General features: G+C 36.4%; 1 protein-coding gene across 1 annotated transcript in view; it reads right to left on the bottom strand.

Annotated features, from left to right (window-relative positions):
* Positions 1-6,341: 6,341 nt before the first annotated feature.
* The window catches only part of LOC131841335 (serine/threonine-protein phosphatase 6 regulatory subunit 3), a 34,128-nt gene continuing 21,935 nt past the window's right edge, over positions 6,342-18,534 (bottom strand). Inside the window, 7 exon segments of the mRNA XM_059189659.1 lie at positions 6,342-6,940; positions 11,179-11,319; positions 12,472-12,620; positions 13,396-13,451; positions 14,597-14,674; positions 16,269-16,325; positions 18,403-18,441. Coding sequence (XP_059045642.1) covers positions 6,342-6,940; positions 11,179-11,319; positions 12,472-12,620; positions 13,396-13,451; positions 14,597-14,674; positions 16,269-16,325; positions 18,403-18,441 — 1,119 coding nt within the window.

Here is an 18,534-nt window from a genome sequence, read left to right as displayed (position 1 = left end):
TTTCACGCGAAACTAGTCAACAGATTTTGTTGAAACTTTACAGTAATATAGCTTATACGTCAGAATAATATATAGGCTCATTCTTGCAGGTGAAACCGAGGGCCCATCTAGTAACGATTTTTTTTTTATACTACGATGGCGGCTATCAAGCATACGGCCCATCTGATGGTAAATGGTTACCGTAGCCTATGAACGCCTGAAATACCAGGGGTATCACTTGCGCGTTGCCGACCCTTAAGAAACCTTAATATACCATTACGATATATATAAGACGGTTTAGTCGTAAGTATATTACACTGAAAATCAGTGATACTCTTCAAATTTCAACAAGACGGAAATCCGAATGTAATTTTTAATTTATTTAATATCTATTATGTGATCAGAATTTGAAGAGTTCATAAATAGTATTCATATTTTCGCATTGACAAATTTCATGTACACTATCCTGACTTAGCTTAAAAAATACAAAGTTATCTATAATAGGTTCCGCTCACATCTCCGTTCACCATGACAATGAGAATTTAACGCTAACATTACAATATCTACAGATATTAAAATAGAAATGCTAAGGTCTCGCATCGCATCGCGACTGCTGAACGCCGGACACCGGACACCGTATACTGGCCTCCGGCTACAGGACACCGAGAGCCTGACGCCGGACACCGAACACCGGACGCCGGACGCCGGACGCCGAAACGCCGGACGCCGGACGCCGAAACGCCGGACGCCGGACGCCGGACGCCGGACGCCGGACGCCGGTCACCGTAAACCGGATGCCGGGCGCAAGCACATCGCAAGCGAGCACAAAGCTACATTACGTAAGTAATCACACGCGCGTTGCTCATTACATCACAGTATGCATACATCGAATGCATCGAATCGATAAACTATACTATAATTTACATAATCCATTGGAACACTGAAAACAATATTGCACTAAGTATATATGTGATAACATGATAAAGAATGGGCCACGTCACGCAGACGAGGCACTCGACTTACAGTGTAGTCTCAGACCAATATATCAACACCAGATGGAACATGGCCCCTCCGACATCGAGATCGCTCGTGACCACAGCTTTTTTTTTTAACTACTCTAATGCTGTTGGCCGCAGCTAGCCTTTCCAGCTTCACCGAACGACAGGGGGCGAGTGCTAATGGAACTCCAAACCGAAGGAAAGACTTATGTAATGGTTGAAGGCCAACATACCACGGCTAGTGGAATCTAGTCGAAACGTAGAGAAAGGTAAATACCTTTATTCACCATAATATTATTCGTGTTATGGTATACAATATAAATAATGGAACACTGAAGTGATTACTCCGATTATTTCGATGTATTTTAATATTATATTGATATTTTTTTGATAATCCTTATACAATCAAAATCACCTTCAGTTAAATATCAAATATTTAAAAGCATTAATAAATATTTTCAAATTTATTTATATCTACATCTTTTTTAATCAATCGAGTTTGCTGTCTCTACCATTTATTTTTTATTAATTATGGTTATATTTCTTTTAACTCATTTGCATTAAAAAAACATTCAAATCAATACTTTTGACAATTAATCAAGTTTAAATATTGATATTTATTAACATATTTATTTTGAGTATGTTTGTTCAAGTTTAAACTTACGTACTGTTCCATCTGATGCTTTTAGTTGATCTGTGTAAAATGTTTCCTGTATCGAAACGAAGCTCGACGAACAAGCGACCGTCAGGGCACGCACCCACAGATATTAGGGGCAATAGGGGATCAACTTCTTGAAATATATTAAGGATCGAATTAACTTGAACCTGGGAGGACGAAATTCCGTGGTCCCTGCCGGCCTTATGTAACAATATACGAAAGTAAAGCTCAATTGAATTGCCCCTACAAATTGTATAGTTTGTACATATTGCAACCCAGTTTCTATCCCCGATAAACTAAGATGTTCTTTAACTTACAATAGGTTACTTTAACTAACATATTTAGTACACTTTAGTAATATAGTAAGTCGTTTCTTACACGAATAGTTTTATGACAAATAAAGATCTACATCTAATGGAAACGTAGAGCGATTTTATATAGCCTTATTAAAATCCCAGTGCTGGGTAAAAACCTGTCTCTGGCGTCTCCAAACCTTCAACCCTGAGATTGATAGACCATCGGTTACTAAGAAAGTGGTCCAAATCGTCGATCCACCTTCGCTTTAGTCTATCATAGTAGATGGTAGGTCGGTGGTCATAGCTTGATGTCCAATATGTGACAAGTTTGTTCCACCTCTCAGAGGGTATTCTGGCCACACGACCTCAATTCTCAGAGGGCATTACTATGATCTCCACCTCCCAGAGGGCATTCTGGTCATATGAACCCTAACTATCAAAGGGCATATTGGCCACATGATCCCTACCTCACCAGAGAATCCTGGCCACAAGATCCCCACCTATCAGAGGACATCTTGGCCACATGATCCCCACCTTACAAGGGAATCCCGGCCACATAATCCCAACCTATCAGAGTGATTATGGCCACATGGTCCCTATCTCTCAGAGGGGACCTTGGTGACATGGTCCCCACCTATCAAAGGCCATCCTGACCACATGATCCCCACCTTACAAAGAAATCCTGGCCACATGATCCCAACCTATCAGAGTGATTATGGCTACATGGTCCCTATCTCTCAGAGGGGACCTTGGTGACATGGTCTCCACCTATCAATGGCCATCCTGGCCACGTGATCCCCAACTCTCAGAGGTCATTTTGGGCACATGATCTCCACCTCTCAGAGGGCATTCTGGCCATATGACCAGCCGACACCCATATCAATCTAGACGCCTTCGTTACCAAATGAGTTTTTTTTTTTACGAAATATTTTTTTGTCATAAAAATATTCGTGTTAAGACAACTGTGTATATTAATAAAAATACAAAGGACATTAAAATATTAGTATGTGAAGTACAGGACAATGGAACAGTAGCAGAATATTGGACCGCATTTATTTCATCAGACTTAATTTTCCAGTTATGAATTTATTTATGAAATTAACAGAGAAATGACAATTTTACTAACATAATAGAGGAATTTATAATATTCTCATTTATAATATTAGACTAGTGATCGTACAACGAGATTCGACCGTTAATTCTCAAGATATATCCGTAAATTTATTTTCCTGGACATTTAACACAGCGCCATCTAGTCCCACGGTAAGCAGAGCTTGTATTATGGCCACTAGACAACTGATATAAATACTTGCTAAAGCTTGTGTTACAGGTACTAGATAGCTGATACATATACATAGATATATATTTTTTTTAAATACATACATAATATACATAGAAAACACCCAGACCGATACAGACAATCGTGCTCATGAATAGAAAATGTTTGCATCATGCGAGGGATGGAACCCGCGACCATCGGAAGTAAAGCGGTGTGTCAAACCGCTAGACTACCGAGGCCGTCAAAATGAATTTTAAGTTTGAACTTTATTATGTCTGAGTATTTGAATATGGCAGTAATATTGAAACTAGACAAATGTTTTAAATACATATTTTTAGTTAATACGTACATAATATACATAGAAAACACCAAGACCGATACAAACAATCGTACTCATGAATACAAAATGTTTGCATCTTGCTATGAATGGAACCCGCGATCATCGGAAGTAAAGCGGTATCCTAAACCGCTAGACAACCGCGGCCATCATGAATTAACATATTTTGATCGGATTTGTTTTGTTTTTTTTTGGTTCGTTTACGTCATTGCAAATTATAAATTCCTCCAATGAATATCACGGTGCTTATAAATTATTTGATTTGATAAATGCATGACAATTAGGAGATAGCGAGGTTACGAGGGATGGGATAGTGTGGATCATAGACAATATAACTTGTACGGCACACCGTACTGTAATAATCATATATAAATTATCACTTACGCAGCATATATCATTTTATTATGTTCTATACAATAAATCAGTGTGTATGTTACACACTGATTTATACGAGCACTCAGTACGGGACGTATCTTTTATTTATCATCCCCGTACATTATCAATTATCATTATCAACAAGTGTAAGAACAACCCCAATATTTTTTATCCGGCTCGAAGGACCAAAAAAATGTAGGGGTGATATGATATATGTAGTATAATATATAATGATAAAAGATACGTCCCTTAGTGAGCGCTTGATGTTACACACTGATTTATTGTATATTAATCTATATATATATATATAAATAAAATTGGTGTCTGTTTGTAATATCGAAATAACCGTTTTTTACTACATGCATATGAATACAAATACGCCAAGCCAGCCAATAAAAAAAATATTTTGGTGTATGTATACAAAAATATTTTTTTTTATTGGCTGGACCGATTTAGACGGGACTTTTTTTGATTGATGTAATAAGGAGTAACTTAGGCTACTTTTATTTTAGAAAAATAAAGTTAAATGTCACGTGGATGAAGTCGCGGGTACAGCTAGTACATAATAAAATGATATGTGCTGCGTAAGTGATAATTTATATATGATTATTATAGTGCGGTGTTTTGTACATAACTGTTGGCATCGCGCCACACTGTCGCTATAACACACAAAGGTGGAATTAGACTGAAAGAATAGCACAAGAATCTGAACAGCAACAATTTGGACTCAATAACAATGTGCAATTCTTTCGCGAATGCAATCCGACGATATAATAACTAAATAACATGCTTTGACATGTTAAGTTTGATGGCTAGTAAGGAGGCGTCCATAAATTACGTGACGTATTTTTTTAATTTTCTTTCCCCCCTTCCCCCTGGTGAGATGTCGTGAGATTTTATTCAAACCCCTCCTCCAATCTCACGTGAGATTTTTCAAAATGTGGGTTTCTTACATATAACTCAAAGGTGACTGACGTAGAGATCTATCAACGCACAGCCCAAACTACTGGACGGATCGGGCTAAAATTAGGCATGCAGGTAGACGTTATGACGTAGGCATCCGCTAAGAAAGGATTTTAATTAATTCTACCCCCAAAGGGATAAAATAGAGGATGAAATTTTGTATGAAACTTTGTCAATTTTAAACCGATCGGGCTGAGACTTTGCACGCATAAAGATACTATGACGTAGGCATCCCCTAAGAAAGGATTTTGTTAAATTCCATCCCTAAGGGGATAAATGAACGCGAGCGAAGCCGCGGGCAAAAGCTATTAAGCAATATTGCTCATGTACAATCTGGATTAAATGGACCAAAATTGTATAATTTTTGTTTCAATCAGAAAAAAAATTGCGTGATATTTACCGAGACCCCCTCTCTCCAACGTAGGATTAGATGAGGTTTGACTCGACCCCCTCCCCCCCTTAAACATCTCACGTAATTTATGAACGCCCCCAAAATTCGTTAGCTATGTCTAAATCCACCTTAAGCTATAATGGCTTAGTAAAGCAACACAGTCCGTATTTCGCATGTCAATATTAAATATGGACACGGCAGATGTGGGCTGCGTGAGACAATTGCGTGCGTTTCGGATATATATACACGAATCCAAACCAAATAGACAAAATTTCACTAGCTATTGTAACAACATTTAACTAAACATATTACAGTTTATGAATTATAATTTAATGCTAAAAAAGTGTATGCCATTACTGTAAAACGAATTATATATATATATTATTAAATATAATTTAAAAACATTTCAACAACAGACTTTTGTGAACACTAGAATTTCGTGAATTGCACCCACACGGTCACTGTTGTAGCAGAACTGTCGACCTACTGTCGAATGCAGGAAGGTCTCAATTCGCCTGTTTTTACTGTAACCCTATTTTTGTTAAACCTATCAGGATTTAGGCAATTCTTTTTGTAATCTGCTAACTCGAGAATGAACGTCGATTAGCAAAAAGAATCATCGAAATCCGAAAGACTGTTATATTTGCTTTCAGGCGATGGAATTTCTTTGTGAAACAAACGCGGTGCTGCGCCGCGGACGCGAATACCCTATGTATAAACTACGAGAGAATTAACTATTTAATGTTTTGACACATCGATTACATGTAAAGCTGCTACTTCTACGTCACTCGAAGCGTCAGTGGATATATATGGCTATACACTTCCTTAGCAATGAACGGTGTCACACGGCCGGACCCGGCGAGATTGGGCGTCTACGTTCAGATGCGGATGAGAGCGCGGTCGCGGTGTAGGGCACGGGACTGCTCCTCCTCCTCCGTCAACACGGCAGGCCGGGCGGGGGCCGGGCCGGGCCGGGGGGGGGCCGGCCCGGCCCGGGGGGAGCCGGGCCGGGCCGGGCGGCAGCCGGGCCGGGCCGGGCGGCGGCCGGGCCGGGCCGGGCGGCCATCATCTCTCGCCGCCGTCGCTCTCACCAGCCGCGGTTTGTTCGTTGCTCTCACTTGAACTTACGTCCACCTGCTCGCTGGTAACGTTTGTCTGCTCACCTGCGGCCTGACTGTCGTATGCGCTGCTCGACTCCTCGCGGACTTCGCTGCTGCTGCGTTCACTACTCGAGCTCGGCTCTTTAGTCTCGAGTCCGCCAGCTACGGTAGTCTCCGTACTCCCGCTAGAAACCTTAGCGGCAGTATTGGCTTCGACATTACCGACGACCGGAACTCGAACCGGGAGCCCCTGATCGGTCCCGGTCCGATCGACGACGGACTCGGGGAAGTCGCCGGCCGTGCCGGGAACGCTGGCTGCACTGTCACCGGCTCCGATCGGTCCGGGAAGTCGGATCGAGTCTGCGACTTCCGTGGGGAAATCGACGGGCGTGTTGGCGTTGACGATGTTGGCGACGAGGTCTGGCGCCATGCCGCTCATGGCGGTGAGGAGGTGGTTGGCCAGCTCGGCGGTGCCGGCGTCGTCCAGCGGCTGCGGTGGCTGCAGCTGCTCGTCCAGCTGCAGTCGGTGCACGCCACTCTCTATATTCTCCTGTGCGCTCTCCTCTGTAATTTAAAAAAAAATTCCACATTAACACATGTAGAGGATAGCAATATTTTTATGCTCGTTTATAATTAACGTTAAATATTGACTGACTAATGTAATTGTGTATCGACTTTTAATTTTTGTTAATATTACTGTGCCTTGTATGTCTGTGTGTGCCTTAATTAAATTAAAGCAATATGCATTTAAAAGAGCAACACACAAGTTTCTTGCTCATTCTTCTTGTGATGAATCTGCAATCATGCAAAAATTTGACTATTAAAAAATGCTTATATTAGATTTATTTGAATAAAGATTATTTCTATTTCTATTTGAAAGAAATATTCAATCATTTTTAATTACATTTATCGTAAATAAAATTGTTATCTATCTATATAATTACTACTATTGCCTAGAAAATCGATTATGGGACACAGTCACCTAGATACATCAAAATAATAATTGCATTTAAGAATGTCTAGTAAGACAAATTCAATTCAATTTCTAAAATTCAATTGTTTTTAGAAAAAAATAATATAGATGTTCTATGTTTAACTGAACATTGGCTCAAAGTGAGCAATATGATGTTCAGCTTAAACAATTATAATATTGTCAGCTGCTTTAATAGAAAAATAGTAAATAGAGGAGGTTCTATGATATTGGTGAAAAATAATATAAAAGTAAAAGAACGTAGTGATATTGGCAATCTTTCTGTTGAATGTTGTATTGAAATTTCCTGTGTGGAACTAGACAATTATATAGTTATATGTGTTTATAGACCTCCAAATAGTGATTATAATTTATTTGAAGAGGTAATGGAGGATATTTTAAAAAGAGTATTTAATATTAACAAAAAAATTATAGTGTGTGGTGATTTCAATGTTGACATTTTATCACATAATACCACAAAAACTAAATTAATGAGTTTATTTCAATCCTTTGACTTGAGTAATGTCTTCCACGAACCCACTCGTATCACTGCCACGTCTGCTACTTGCTTGGATAACATATTTAGCAACAGTGAGTATTTAGATAAAATAATAATAAACAACCTTCCTTCTGATCACTGTGGTCAAATAGTTATTTTTCCAAATCACTTAAACAAAATTGGGAAAATTAATTTATTAAAAAGAGACTTGACTAGTTATAAGATAAATAAATTTAAAATATCAGTTCGTAGTAAATTAGATTTTTATCTTCCATCTAATGAACCTAACAAACTTTATACAGATTTCTTCAATATTGTTTCTAACGAATATAATAAGGCTTTTAACAAAAAAACTATCAGTATTATTAACAAAACAAAATTTTCAGAATGGGCTACAAAGGGAATTCTTAAAAGTAGAAATATATTATTTGATTTATATGCTCAAAAAAAATACCGTTTCGATAGTACATTCGTAAATTATGTAAAAAGATACTCAAAAACTTTTAAAAAGGTATGTAATGTAGCAAAGTCTAATTATCTAAATAAAAAAATTAAAGAGTCCAAGGATAAGATAAGGACAGTGTGGAATATTATTAACAAAGAAACTGGCAAAGTTAAAAGTCCATATAACGATTTTACGCTAAATTATAATGATAAACTAGTAACGTCCACAAAAGAAATTGTCAATATTTTTGAAAATTTTTTCGCTAATATTCCAACTGATATTACTTCCTCTTTGGACTCTTCTCCTGGTACAGCTAAATCATTCCTTATTGATAATGTTGTTTCTTGTCCGGTTACATTTAAATTTACATTTATTGACATTGCTACAATTACTAAAACATTTAAACAATTAAATTTAAAAAATACTGAAGACCATTGGGGCATGTCTGTTAAAGTTATTAACACCGCTATAGATGTTATTGCTCCATATTTAGTAATTATTTTCAATAAATGTATTTCTGACGGTGTTTTTCCCAATTTAATGAAACATAGCAAAATAACTCCACTCTTTAAGTCAGGAGAAAAAACTGTGGTAGGTAATTATAGGCCTATATCTATCTTACCAGTATTGAGTAAAGTGTTTGAAAAAATTATGCTCAATCAAATGCTACAACACTTTAAAGTAAATAAACTGCTTCACAGTCGACAATTTGGTTTCACGGCCGGTAAATCAACAACTGATGCCGGTGTAGCTCTCATTAAATATATATTTGATTCTTGGGAGAGGTCTCAGGATGCAGTCGGTGTATTTTGCGATCTTTCAAAAGCATTTGATTGCGTTGAACATGAAACACTTTTGCTCAAACTTGAACATTACGGTATTAAATATGAAGCACAAAGCATGATGAAATCCTATCTAAATAATAGAATGCAAGTTATCGAAATAAATGGTGTAAAGTCTGAAGGAACTAGTATTAAAATGGGTGTTCCTCAGGGCTCTATTTTAGGTCCTTTCTTATTTTTAGTTTACATAAATGATCTTCCTTATATGGTAGAAAAGATAGCTGACATAGTTCTGTTTGCTGATGATACTTCATTAGTATTCAAAGTCAATCGACATATTGATGATTTGGACGAAGTAAACGGTGCTCTTTCTTATGTTTTAAAATGGTTTACGGCTAATAATATGTTACTAAATGCAAATAAAACTAAATGTATCAAATTTACTCTCCCCAATGTAAGACCGGTAGATTCAAAAATCATGTTGGACAATAAACCTATTAATTTTGTGGATGATACTGTATTTCTAGGTATCACATTAGATTCCAAGTTGCAATGGGGTGCCCATATTACTAAATTAGCGAGTCGACTTAGTTCTGCCGCTTATGCGGTAAGAAGAATTAGACAATTAACAGACGTGGCAACAGCTAAACTTGTGTACTTTAGTTATTTCCATAGCATTATGTCGTATGGTATTTTGTTATGGGGCAAAGCAGCTGATATAAATACAATATTTATTTTACAAAAGAGGGCCATTCGCTCCATTTATAGCATGGGTTCCAGGGAGTCTTTGCGAGAGTGCTTTAAGGAATCAAATATCCTCACCGTTGCTTCTCAATATATTTATGAAAACATCATGTATGCCAGGAAGAATATAGACAGTTTCAAAAGAGTTAGTGATTGCACTAATAAAAGCTTACGTAACAATAACAAACTGATTTTACCTAAATGTCGTTTGGCTAAAGTTAGTAATTCGTTTTATGGCAATTGCGTAAGGTTTTACAATAAAATACCAGAGTCTGTTATAAATCTGCCAGAAAAAAGATTTAAATGTCAAATAAAACACTTCCTTTGCAAAAAAGCTTACTATAAAATTGAAGAATTCGTTAACGATAATAATGTTTTTGTAGAAAAATTTTAAATACATAGCACTGACAATATTATCTGATTACACTAATAATGAGTGCGTAGCGATTTCTATGTTGATTGTCGCATGCCTCTTACTTGTTACACTGTAATTATTTATATAAAAAAAACATCTATCAAAAAGAGCAACACACAAGTTTCTTGCTCATTCTTCTTGTGATGAATCTGCATTCCGAATGAGTGGTAGAATCAAAATATGACTATTCAAAAGTGCTTGTAATGAGTTTATTTGAATAAAGATTATTTCTATTTCTATTTCTATTTCAATATTGTGTACTAAGCACTACTGTGTCTAAACTGTGTCACCCCACCTTACATTTTCCTATTGTTATTTAGTATATAAGATCATTATTTCTATGTACATATTGTCAGTTTATTATCATCTGTAATATACATCGTTTCGATCATAATTAATTTAACATTTAGTGAGATTATAAATAAATAATATTAATGTATTTTCAATTTGAAAGACTTTAGGAATAAACAAAATAGTATATTATATCTGTGTGTATGTCAAATATTTGGTTGTGTGTGTAATATTTTTTTTACTGTTTTAATGTATTTTTATACAAGTATATATGAATAAAACGTTCCTTTGTTTATAGATGAGTTATATAGTAATATATATTATGACATAGTTATATAGTATTTTAGTGTTAAATAATTGTTGTGTTTTGAAATTAAATAAAACATTTCTTTGTTTACACAGAAACAATTTTTAGTTTATTTTATAAAGAAACCCTGAAAATATAATCATTACATAGCATAAAACAAAGTCGCTGTCGCTGTCTATCCCTATGTATGCTTAGATCTAGTTTTAAAGATTTATGACGCAACGGATTTTGAAGCGATTTTTGTAATAGATAGAGTGATTGTAGAGGAAGGTTTATATATATAATACGTGTACACCCGCGCGAAGCCGGGGCGAGTAGCCAGTTATATATAGAGTAGTAAGTGACGTACGTGCTGCGGCGGGCGGCCAGTAGGGGTCGCAGGGGGCCGGGGGCGCCGCCGGGGAGAACCGCGCCCACCCCCCCGCCTCCCCCGCACCACCCCCACCACCCGCACCCTCCGCACCCTCCGACTCGGGGGCGCTCTCCCACGCTGCCACACGAGTGCTTTGTTAATCTTAAGCTAGTGTTTACATCATATTGATCGATTTTACGACGACACTTTGCGGTGATAAATCTTAGTGGACTGTATTATAGAATAGAATAGAATTTATTAACTCGTTTTGTACAGTAGTAACATAAGATGTACTAGAATAATTTACACATAAAAAAACAGAGTCAATGTGGACCACGACTCAGCTTATATTGATTGTTCAAGCACAGATAAAAAGGACTTACGGAATTATTTGTTTGAAGTCTGCACTCTTATATATTGATATATAAATATAACCATACTTTATTAATTTTGTATTAATACGTTCTAAATAAACATCCATACATTATTTTTTAATCATTACAACATCACTGTCGCTGTCTGTACGTCCCTTTGTATGCTTTAATCTTTAAAACTACGCAACGGATTTTGAAGTTTCTTTTAATATTTAGTAATTCTAGATGAAGATTTCTATATATAATACATGTACACCCGGGCGAAGCCGGGACGAGTAGTTAGTTATCTATAAAAATGAGTAATTAATATTAATGTCAGATGATGCCTCAACCCTATTTAAAAAATTCCAAAACCTAGTAATATCAAATATGTCAAATTTGTATATACAGTGGACCCCCGGTAGTCCGACAATCATTTTGCAGGGCAGTGTCGGACTATCGAATTTGTCGGATTATAGAGTACTGCCTAAGACCCCTTATAGTCCGAATTTTTTTACAAAAGAGTACCTTGTAATCCGACAAATTATAGATCCAGTGATGATTCTTTGTATTATATACATATACAGTGGACCCCCGGTTATCCGACAAACGTTTTGCAGGGCAGTGTCGGACCATCGTATTTGTCGGATTATAGAGTGCTGCTTAAGGGTCCTCTGCTTATAGTCCGGAATTTTTTACAAAAGAGTATCTTGTAATCCGACAAATTACAGATCCAGTGATAAGATTCTATGTTATATATGTATGTATATGCACTCTGAAGTATATTGTCAAAGTAATATTCAATAACAAATAATAGACAATGTCGGATTACAAGGGGGGCCGGATTACCTCGGGTCCACTGTATACTATAAATGAGTATAGGGTTATAACAAGGTAAAAGTTTAGTATCACTGTTCTGATTATGATGAGTACGTACGCGCGACGTCCCCGAGCACCTCCTGCAGGCGGCGGCGGGCGGCGGCGTCGAGCGGCCAGTCCTCGGGGGGCTCCTCCTCCGCCTCCTCGGCCTCCTCGGCCTCCTCGGCCTCCTCCGCGCCCTCCCCGTCGGGGGACTCCTCCCACATGCTACAACATTCATTATATCCGTGTACGTTGAAAAATTAATTAAAAAAGAAGAAATATTGTGTATACCCAAGCGACGACAATGCATAAAACATCTGAATGATGTAATCTATATATTTTATTATTAAATTTATTAATTAAACAGTATGTGTAATATTGATAACATGTTATTGAACTACCATATTAATTCTTTCATCCGTTTCAAGAGTATTTTTCTCCATTTCATCTATACATCTATACATATAAATAAAATTGGAGTGTCTGTTTGAAAAAGAAAAGAATAAAGAAAAACATATTGCGCCGACCCCAGACAAATGGGATAAGGAAGAAGCAGATGATGATAATGTTTGTAATATTAAAAAAACCGTTTTTACTACATGCATATGAATATAAATACGGTACATACACCAAAATAACATTGTTTAATATTTTTCTCTGTCTGTCTGTCTGTTTGTTCCGGCTAGTCTCTGAAATGGCTGGACCGATTTTGACGCGACTTTTTTGGCAGGTAGCTGAAATAATAGGGAGTAACTTAAGCTACTTCTATTTTAGAAAAAATCTTTTATTTTTGAATAATAAAGTTAAACTCCACACAGACGAAGTCGCGGGAACAGCGAGTTACCCTATATATTACCATCATTTAATAGTATGTTCTGTGAATAAAATCATCATTTACGTGATCCTTTTTAACATACAAACAGATAAATAATCAAACAGACAATATATAACATACATAGAGTAAAGAAAACAATATAAAATATATCTCTTAAAAACTTACTCGGCGTCGAAACGTTCACTCGCCAATTTTAAGAAGCTGTTCTTCGCATTTTGCATCTGAAATGATTTACAGAACTTTTATAGTATACTAATAATAATCTCAGGACAATTCACACAGCGCCATCTAGACCCAAGTTAGGCTAGCTACAGCTTGTGTTATGGGTACTAGATAATTAATACATATACATAGATTTTATTTTTGTAAATACATAGAAAACACCCAGACCGATACAAACAATCATACTATCATACAAATGTTTGTGCCGTGCGAGGAATCGAACCCGCGACCATCGGTCGTCAAGCGGTGTGCTAGACCGCTAGACTACCGAGGTCGTCGTATAGAAAACGCATTATGTCCTTGAAATAAAATAGCACAGCGTTTAAAAAATATATAGCGAGCAGTAATTACATTCTTGGAATAAAAAAATATAGATCTAATTGCTTGGATAGGCCCTGGCCCGATTTAGGGACCTAAAGGTCCCCAAATAATATGTCACGTTTCCTGCTCGGCTAAGATATACATAAAAACTTTATACCTAGTTTTCTATTTCCAATAACCATTGAACCTCTCAACTGTAATTCAGTTGTAACCGGTACTGGACGTCTGAAAGTAACTATGTCTGTCTGTTTATTTCGCTTTCACTCCAAAACTATTGAACCGATTTAAATGAAAATTGGTACACATATAGTCTAGAACCTAAGAAAGGACATAGGCTACTTTTTAATACGAAAAAAGGGTTATAAGGGGTTGAAAGAGGAGATGAAAAGTAATATGTAAGTATCGACATTTTACGCGGGCGAATCTAGTGATAAATAATCTTTCAAAAGCGCCAGTAAATAAGTAAATTGCATAAAAGATTTTTGTCTTATAAAAACTAGACAAGTGCATAGCAAGGATGTTATGGATATGAAATTTCGGATACGGATAGGTTTCGGATATAGTAATGATTATACCGGATACGGATGTGTTAGTTTCGGATAATTTCAATTACGAATATTAACTTTTTATGGAATTTCAAACGTAAAATACAAATATAGCTAATAAAATGGTTACATAACGTGTCACAATTAGGCGCCGCCCCTATCCGATATTATCCGAAACGAATATTTTTTTTCCGGATATCCGATAGTTTCGGTTACGGTTACGGTTACGGAGCTCCCTAACATCCCTGGTACATAGTAGACAGTATAAGCGGTCCTACCTCGTGGTCGGCTAGCTCGGCCTCCGCCCCCCTCGCAGCTCCCTCGTCGCCGCCCCCCACGCACACGTCCGCGCAGTACTACGCACACATATTTTATCAAAAACTCGCTCCAGTCACACTCTCTATAATTAACCATTTTTCTAGCTCTTTATAATAATAATAATAATAATAATAATAATTTATTTCATTGACATAGATGTTTTACAATATTTTTTTTTTTTTATCATTTATTCAAATAAACTTACATTAAAGTACTTTTGAATAGTCATTACATTTTTTTTAATCTATTTACATTCGGAAAGTTGTCTCAGTACAAGAAGAACGAGCAAGAAACTTGTGTGTTGCTCTTTTAAATAATTTTATTCTTACTTTACAATTTAAGTTTAATTGTGTGAATACAAACTACCGATTAGCACTAATTCAATTAAATAATCAAATAGAAAAAATATTGAATATATAACCAACTGGTTAAACAATTAATAAGAGGAAATCAGTCATAGTGATTAGAGCAGACCAGTCCCTACAAACCAAACCAATCAGAACTGAGAACGTCGTTTTCTTTATTGTTGAGAAATTAATTTGTTAACTAAACAAGCTGATCTAACAAAAAAAACATAAACTTAGTCAATCCGAATTCAAAAAAAATAAGTCAATCAAAATTCATGACGGCGTCGGTGGTAAAGTGGATTAACACATCGCATTACCGATGCTCGCTTCGATTCCTCAACAAACATTTGTTAGTACAATTGTTTGTTGGTCTGCATGTTTTCTATTCAAATTCAAATTCAAAATATCTTTATTCATGTAGGTCTATTACAGACTCTTATGATATGTCAAATCGACCGTCAGTTCGGATGATTTCTAGATGAGAAGAACTGACAAGAAACTCGGCTCGTATTCTTTTCAAATAAATGTTGTATTTAAATTCATGATAACCACCAGCATATGCAAAAGCAAAAATTTTAATCAGTGCTTGTGGGGAATGGTCTGTTCAAGTTCTATATATACTATGTACGTACGTAGTTCTGTTTAGTTTGGGACTAGATAACTTTGTATATTGTCCAAGGGTCCAATATTACTTAAATTGTCCAAGGGTCCAATACTACTTAAATTGTCCAAGGGTCCATTATTACTTAAATGGTCCAGGGGTCCAATACTACTTAAATTATCCAAGAGTCCATTATTACTTAAATCGTCCAAGGGTCCATTATTACTTAAATTGTCCAAGGGTCCAATACTACTTAAATTGTCCAAGGGTCCATTATTACTTAAATTGTCCAGGGGTCCAATACTACTTAAATTGTCCAAGGGTCCAATACTACTTAAATTGTCCAAGGGTCCAATACTACTTAAATTGTCCAAGGGTCCATTATTACTTAAATTGTCCAAGGGTCCATTATTACTTAAATTGTCCAAGGGTCCAATACTACTTAAATTGTCCAAGGGTCCAATACTAAATGGTCTTATATTGTCCAAGGGTCCATTATTACTTAAATGGTCCAGGGGTCCAATACTACTTAAATCGTCCAAGGGTCCATTATTACTTAAATCGTCCAAGGGTCCATTATTACTTAAATGGTCCAGGGGTCCAATACTACTTAAATTATCCAAGGGTCCATTATTACTTAAATGGTCCAAGGGTCCATTATTACTATTAACAATTAATACGTACCTCATTCATATCGGCGTTGATATCCCCGCCGTGGTCGTCAGCGCTCACGTCGTTGTACTGCAACACAAAACATATTATATTTTTTTCGGACTACTCTAATGCTGTTGGCCGCAGCTGATCTTTACAGCTTCACCGGATGATAGGGGGCGAGTGCAGATGGCACTCCAAACCAAGGAAGGACTTATGAAACGACTGATGGCCAACTCCCGCCTAAAGGATACGACTTCAGTCTGAAGGCGCCGCTAGGGGTTCGAACCTCGGGCTCGGCCGACGTAATTTCGATCCCCGTTTGAATTGTACGGGGGATCGATCGCAGGGGAAAATATGTTTTATTGTTAAATATTACTGAAATTGGTATGACGTGTGGATGGCCCATAATCACACCATCTTAATACAACTAACATAAAAACACAACATCTATATAACACCTCTGAACACACAAACAAACAGACAACATTGCAATCACAAACAAGACGTGTGGATGGCCATAATCACACCACTTCAGTACAATTACCATAAAAACATAAATTCAAATTCAAAAATTTGAATCCAATCCAAATCCAATTGAGAAGAACTGGCAAGAAACTCAATTGAATTACTTAATTTTTTAAAGTCAGTTTATTTACAAAGTATATTTATATAGGTGTCTATGTCTAATATTAAATGAAAATCCCGTGCATGAACAACTATTGCCATGCACTCTCATCACAACCGCTATATAACACAATCTGAACACACAAACAAGCAAAACAAAAACTCACTAAAAAACAACAGTCATTCTCGGCAAATGGAATCGTACATCCAAGGGGCCATTCAAATTTGACGTAAGCAGATTTATTAGAATTATTTAACATGTATAACTAGCTTTTGCCCGCGGCTTCGCTCGCGTTATATTCTCCCCTTAGGGGTGGAATTTATCAAAATCCTTTCTTAGAGGATGCCTACGCCATAGTAGCTTTATGCATGCAAAGTCTCAACCCGATCGGTTTAAAATTGACAAAGTTTCGTACAAACTTTCATCCCATATTTTATCCCTTTGGGGGTAGAATTAATCAAAATCCTTTCTTAGCGGATGCCTACGTCATAACATCTACTTGCATGCCAAATTTCAGCCCGATCCGTCCAGTGGTTTGGGCTGTGCGTTGATAGATCACTATGTCAGTCACCTTTGAGTTATATATATTTAGATACATGTACACTATTGTACACCCCTATGAAGCAGGGGCTGGTAGCTAGTATGATATAACCTACCAAAAAACATTAAATATATAAATAAGCATATTATTTATTTATTTCATCATGCAATAAAGGCACAACACACGGAAACTGCGTATATGATATTCAAGCTAATAATGTTGCTAGTTTAAATTATTGTCCAATAATTAGTTAATGATTTAGTATTAATTTGTTTTTCAAATATGAATTGCAAGTTGCAAAATAAAAACAAATAAAATATATATAAAAAATATAATAAAAATAAAAACTCGATAACAGTTGACGAAAAAAAATGTCTATGTATTTATATCAGTTGTCTAGTACCCATAACACAAGCTCTAGCTAGCTTAACTTGGGCCTAGATGGCGCTGTGTGAATTGTCCCGAGATTATTATTATTAGGATACATAATTCATTAATTCGCTCATTCGGAATGCAGACTCATCACAAGAAGAATGAGCAAGAAACTTGTGTGTTGCTCTTTTAAATAAATATTGAATAGATAATAAATTAATATTACTAAGGAATTGTGCATAGTGATTATTTGCTTACTGACGTTACTCAATACTATATTTGTACTTTATCTGTGTGAGAGCGCCACCAGCGCTTTTACTTACCATCTGTCATTATCTTGTAAAATTCATTTTGTAGTTCTGCAGCATTTTATTACTCGAAAGTTACTTATAATATTAGAATTCTTACTCAACTATTTAGTGTTTTATTATCCCAAACCAATAAATAAATATGTCTAATAGTAAATTGCTACCACGGTCGAATAGCGGTTTTAAACAAATTAATACTAATCAATAAACTAATGCAATGGACTTTTGCAAAATAACACGTAATGCAGTTAAAATAAATGTATATAATGTAACTGAATGTTTATAGCAAATATGGGACATGCCACAAATGGCACTCACGTCATATCCGGCCATCAGCGGGTCGGCCATGTTGTCTTCCTATACAACACAAAATGGCGTCGTTGACGTAAACAAATATGGAGCGAATTAAAATAAGAGTGCAGATGGATGATGGAAATTATAAAATGTAGA

Source organism: Achroia grisella, unplaced genomic scaffold (assembly GCF_030625045.1).
Source record: "Achroia grisella isolate CSIRO2021 unplaced genomic scaffold, CSIRO_AGI_Agris_v1 utg1581, whole genome shotgun sequence".
Taxonomy (NCBI): Eukaryota; Metazoa; Arthropoda; class Insecta; order Lepidoptera; family Pyralidae; genus Achroia; species Achroia grisella.
The sequence above is the reverse complement of the archived record's forward strand: the minus strand, read 5'-3'. Positions and strand labels throughout refer to the sequence as shown.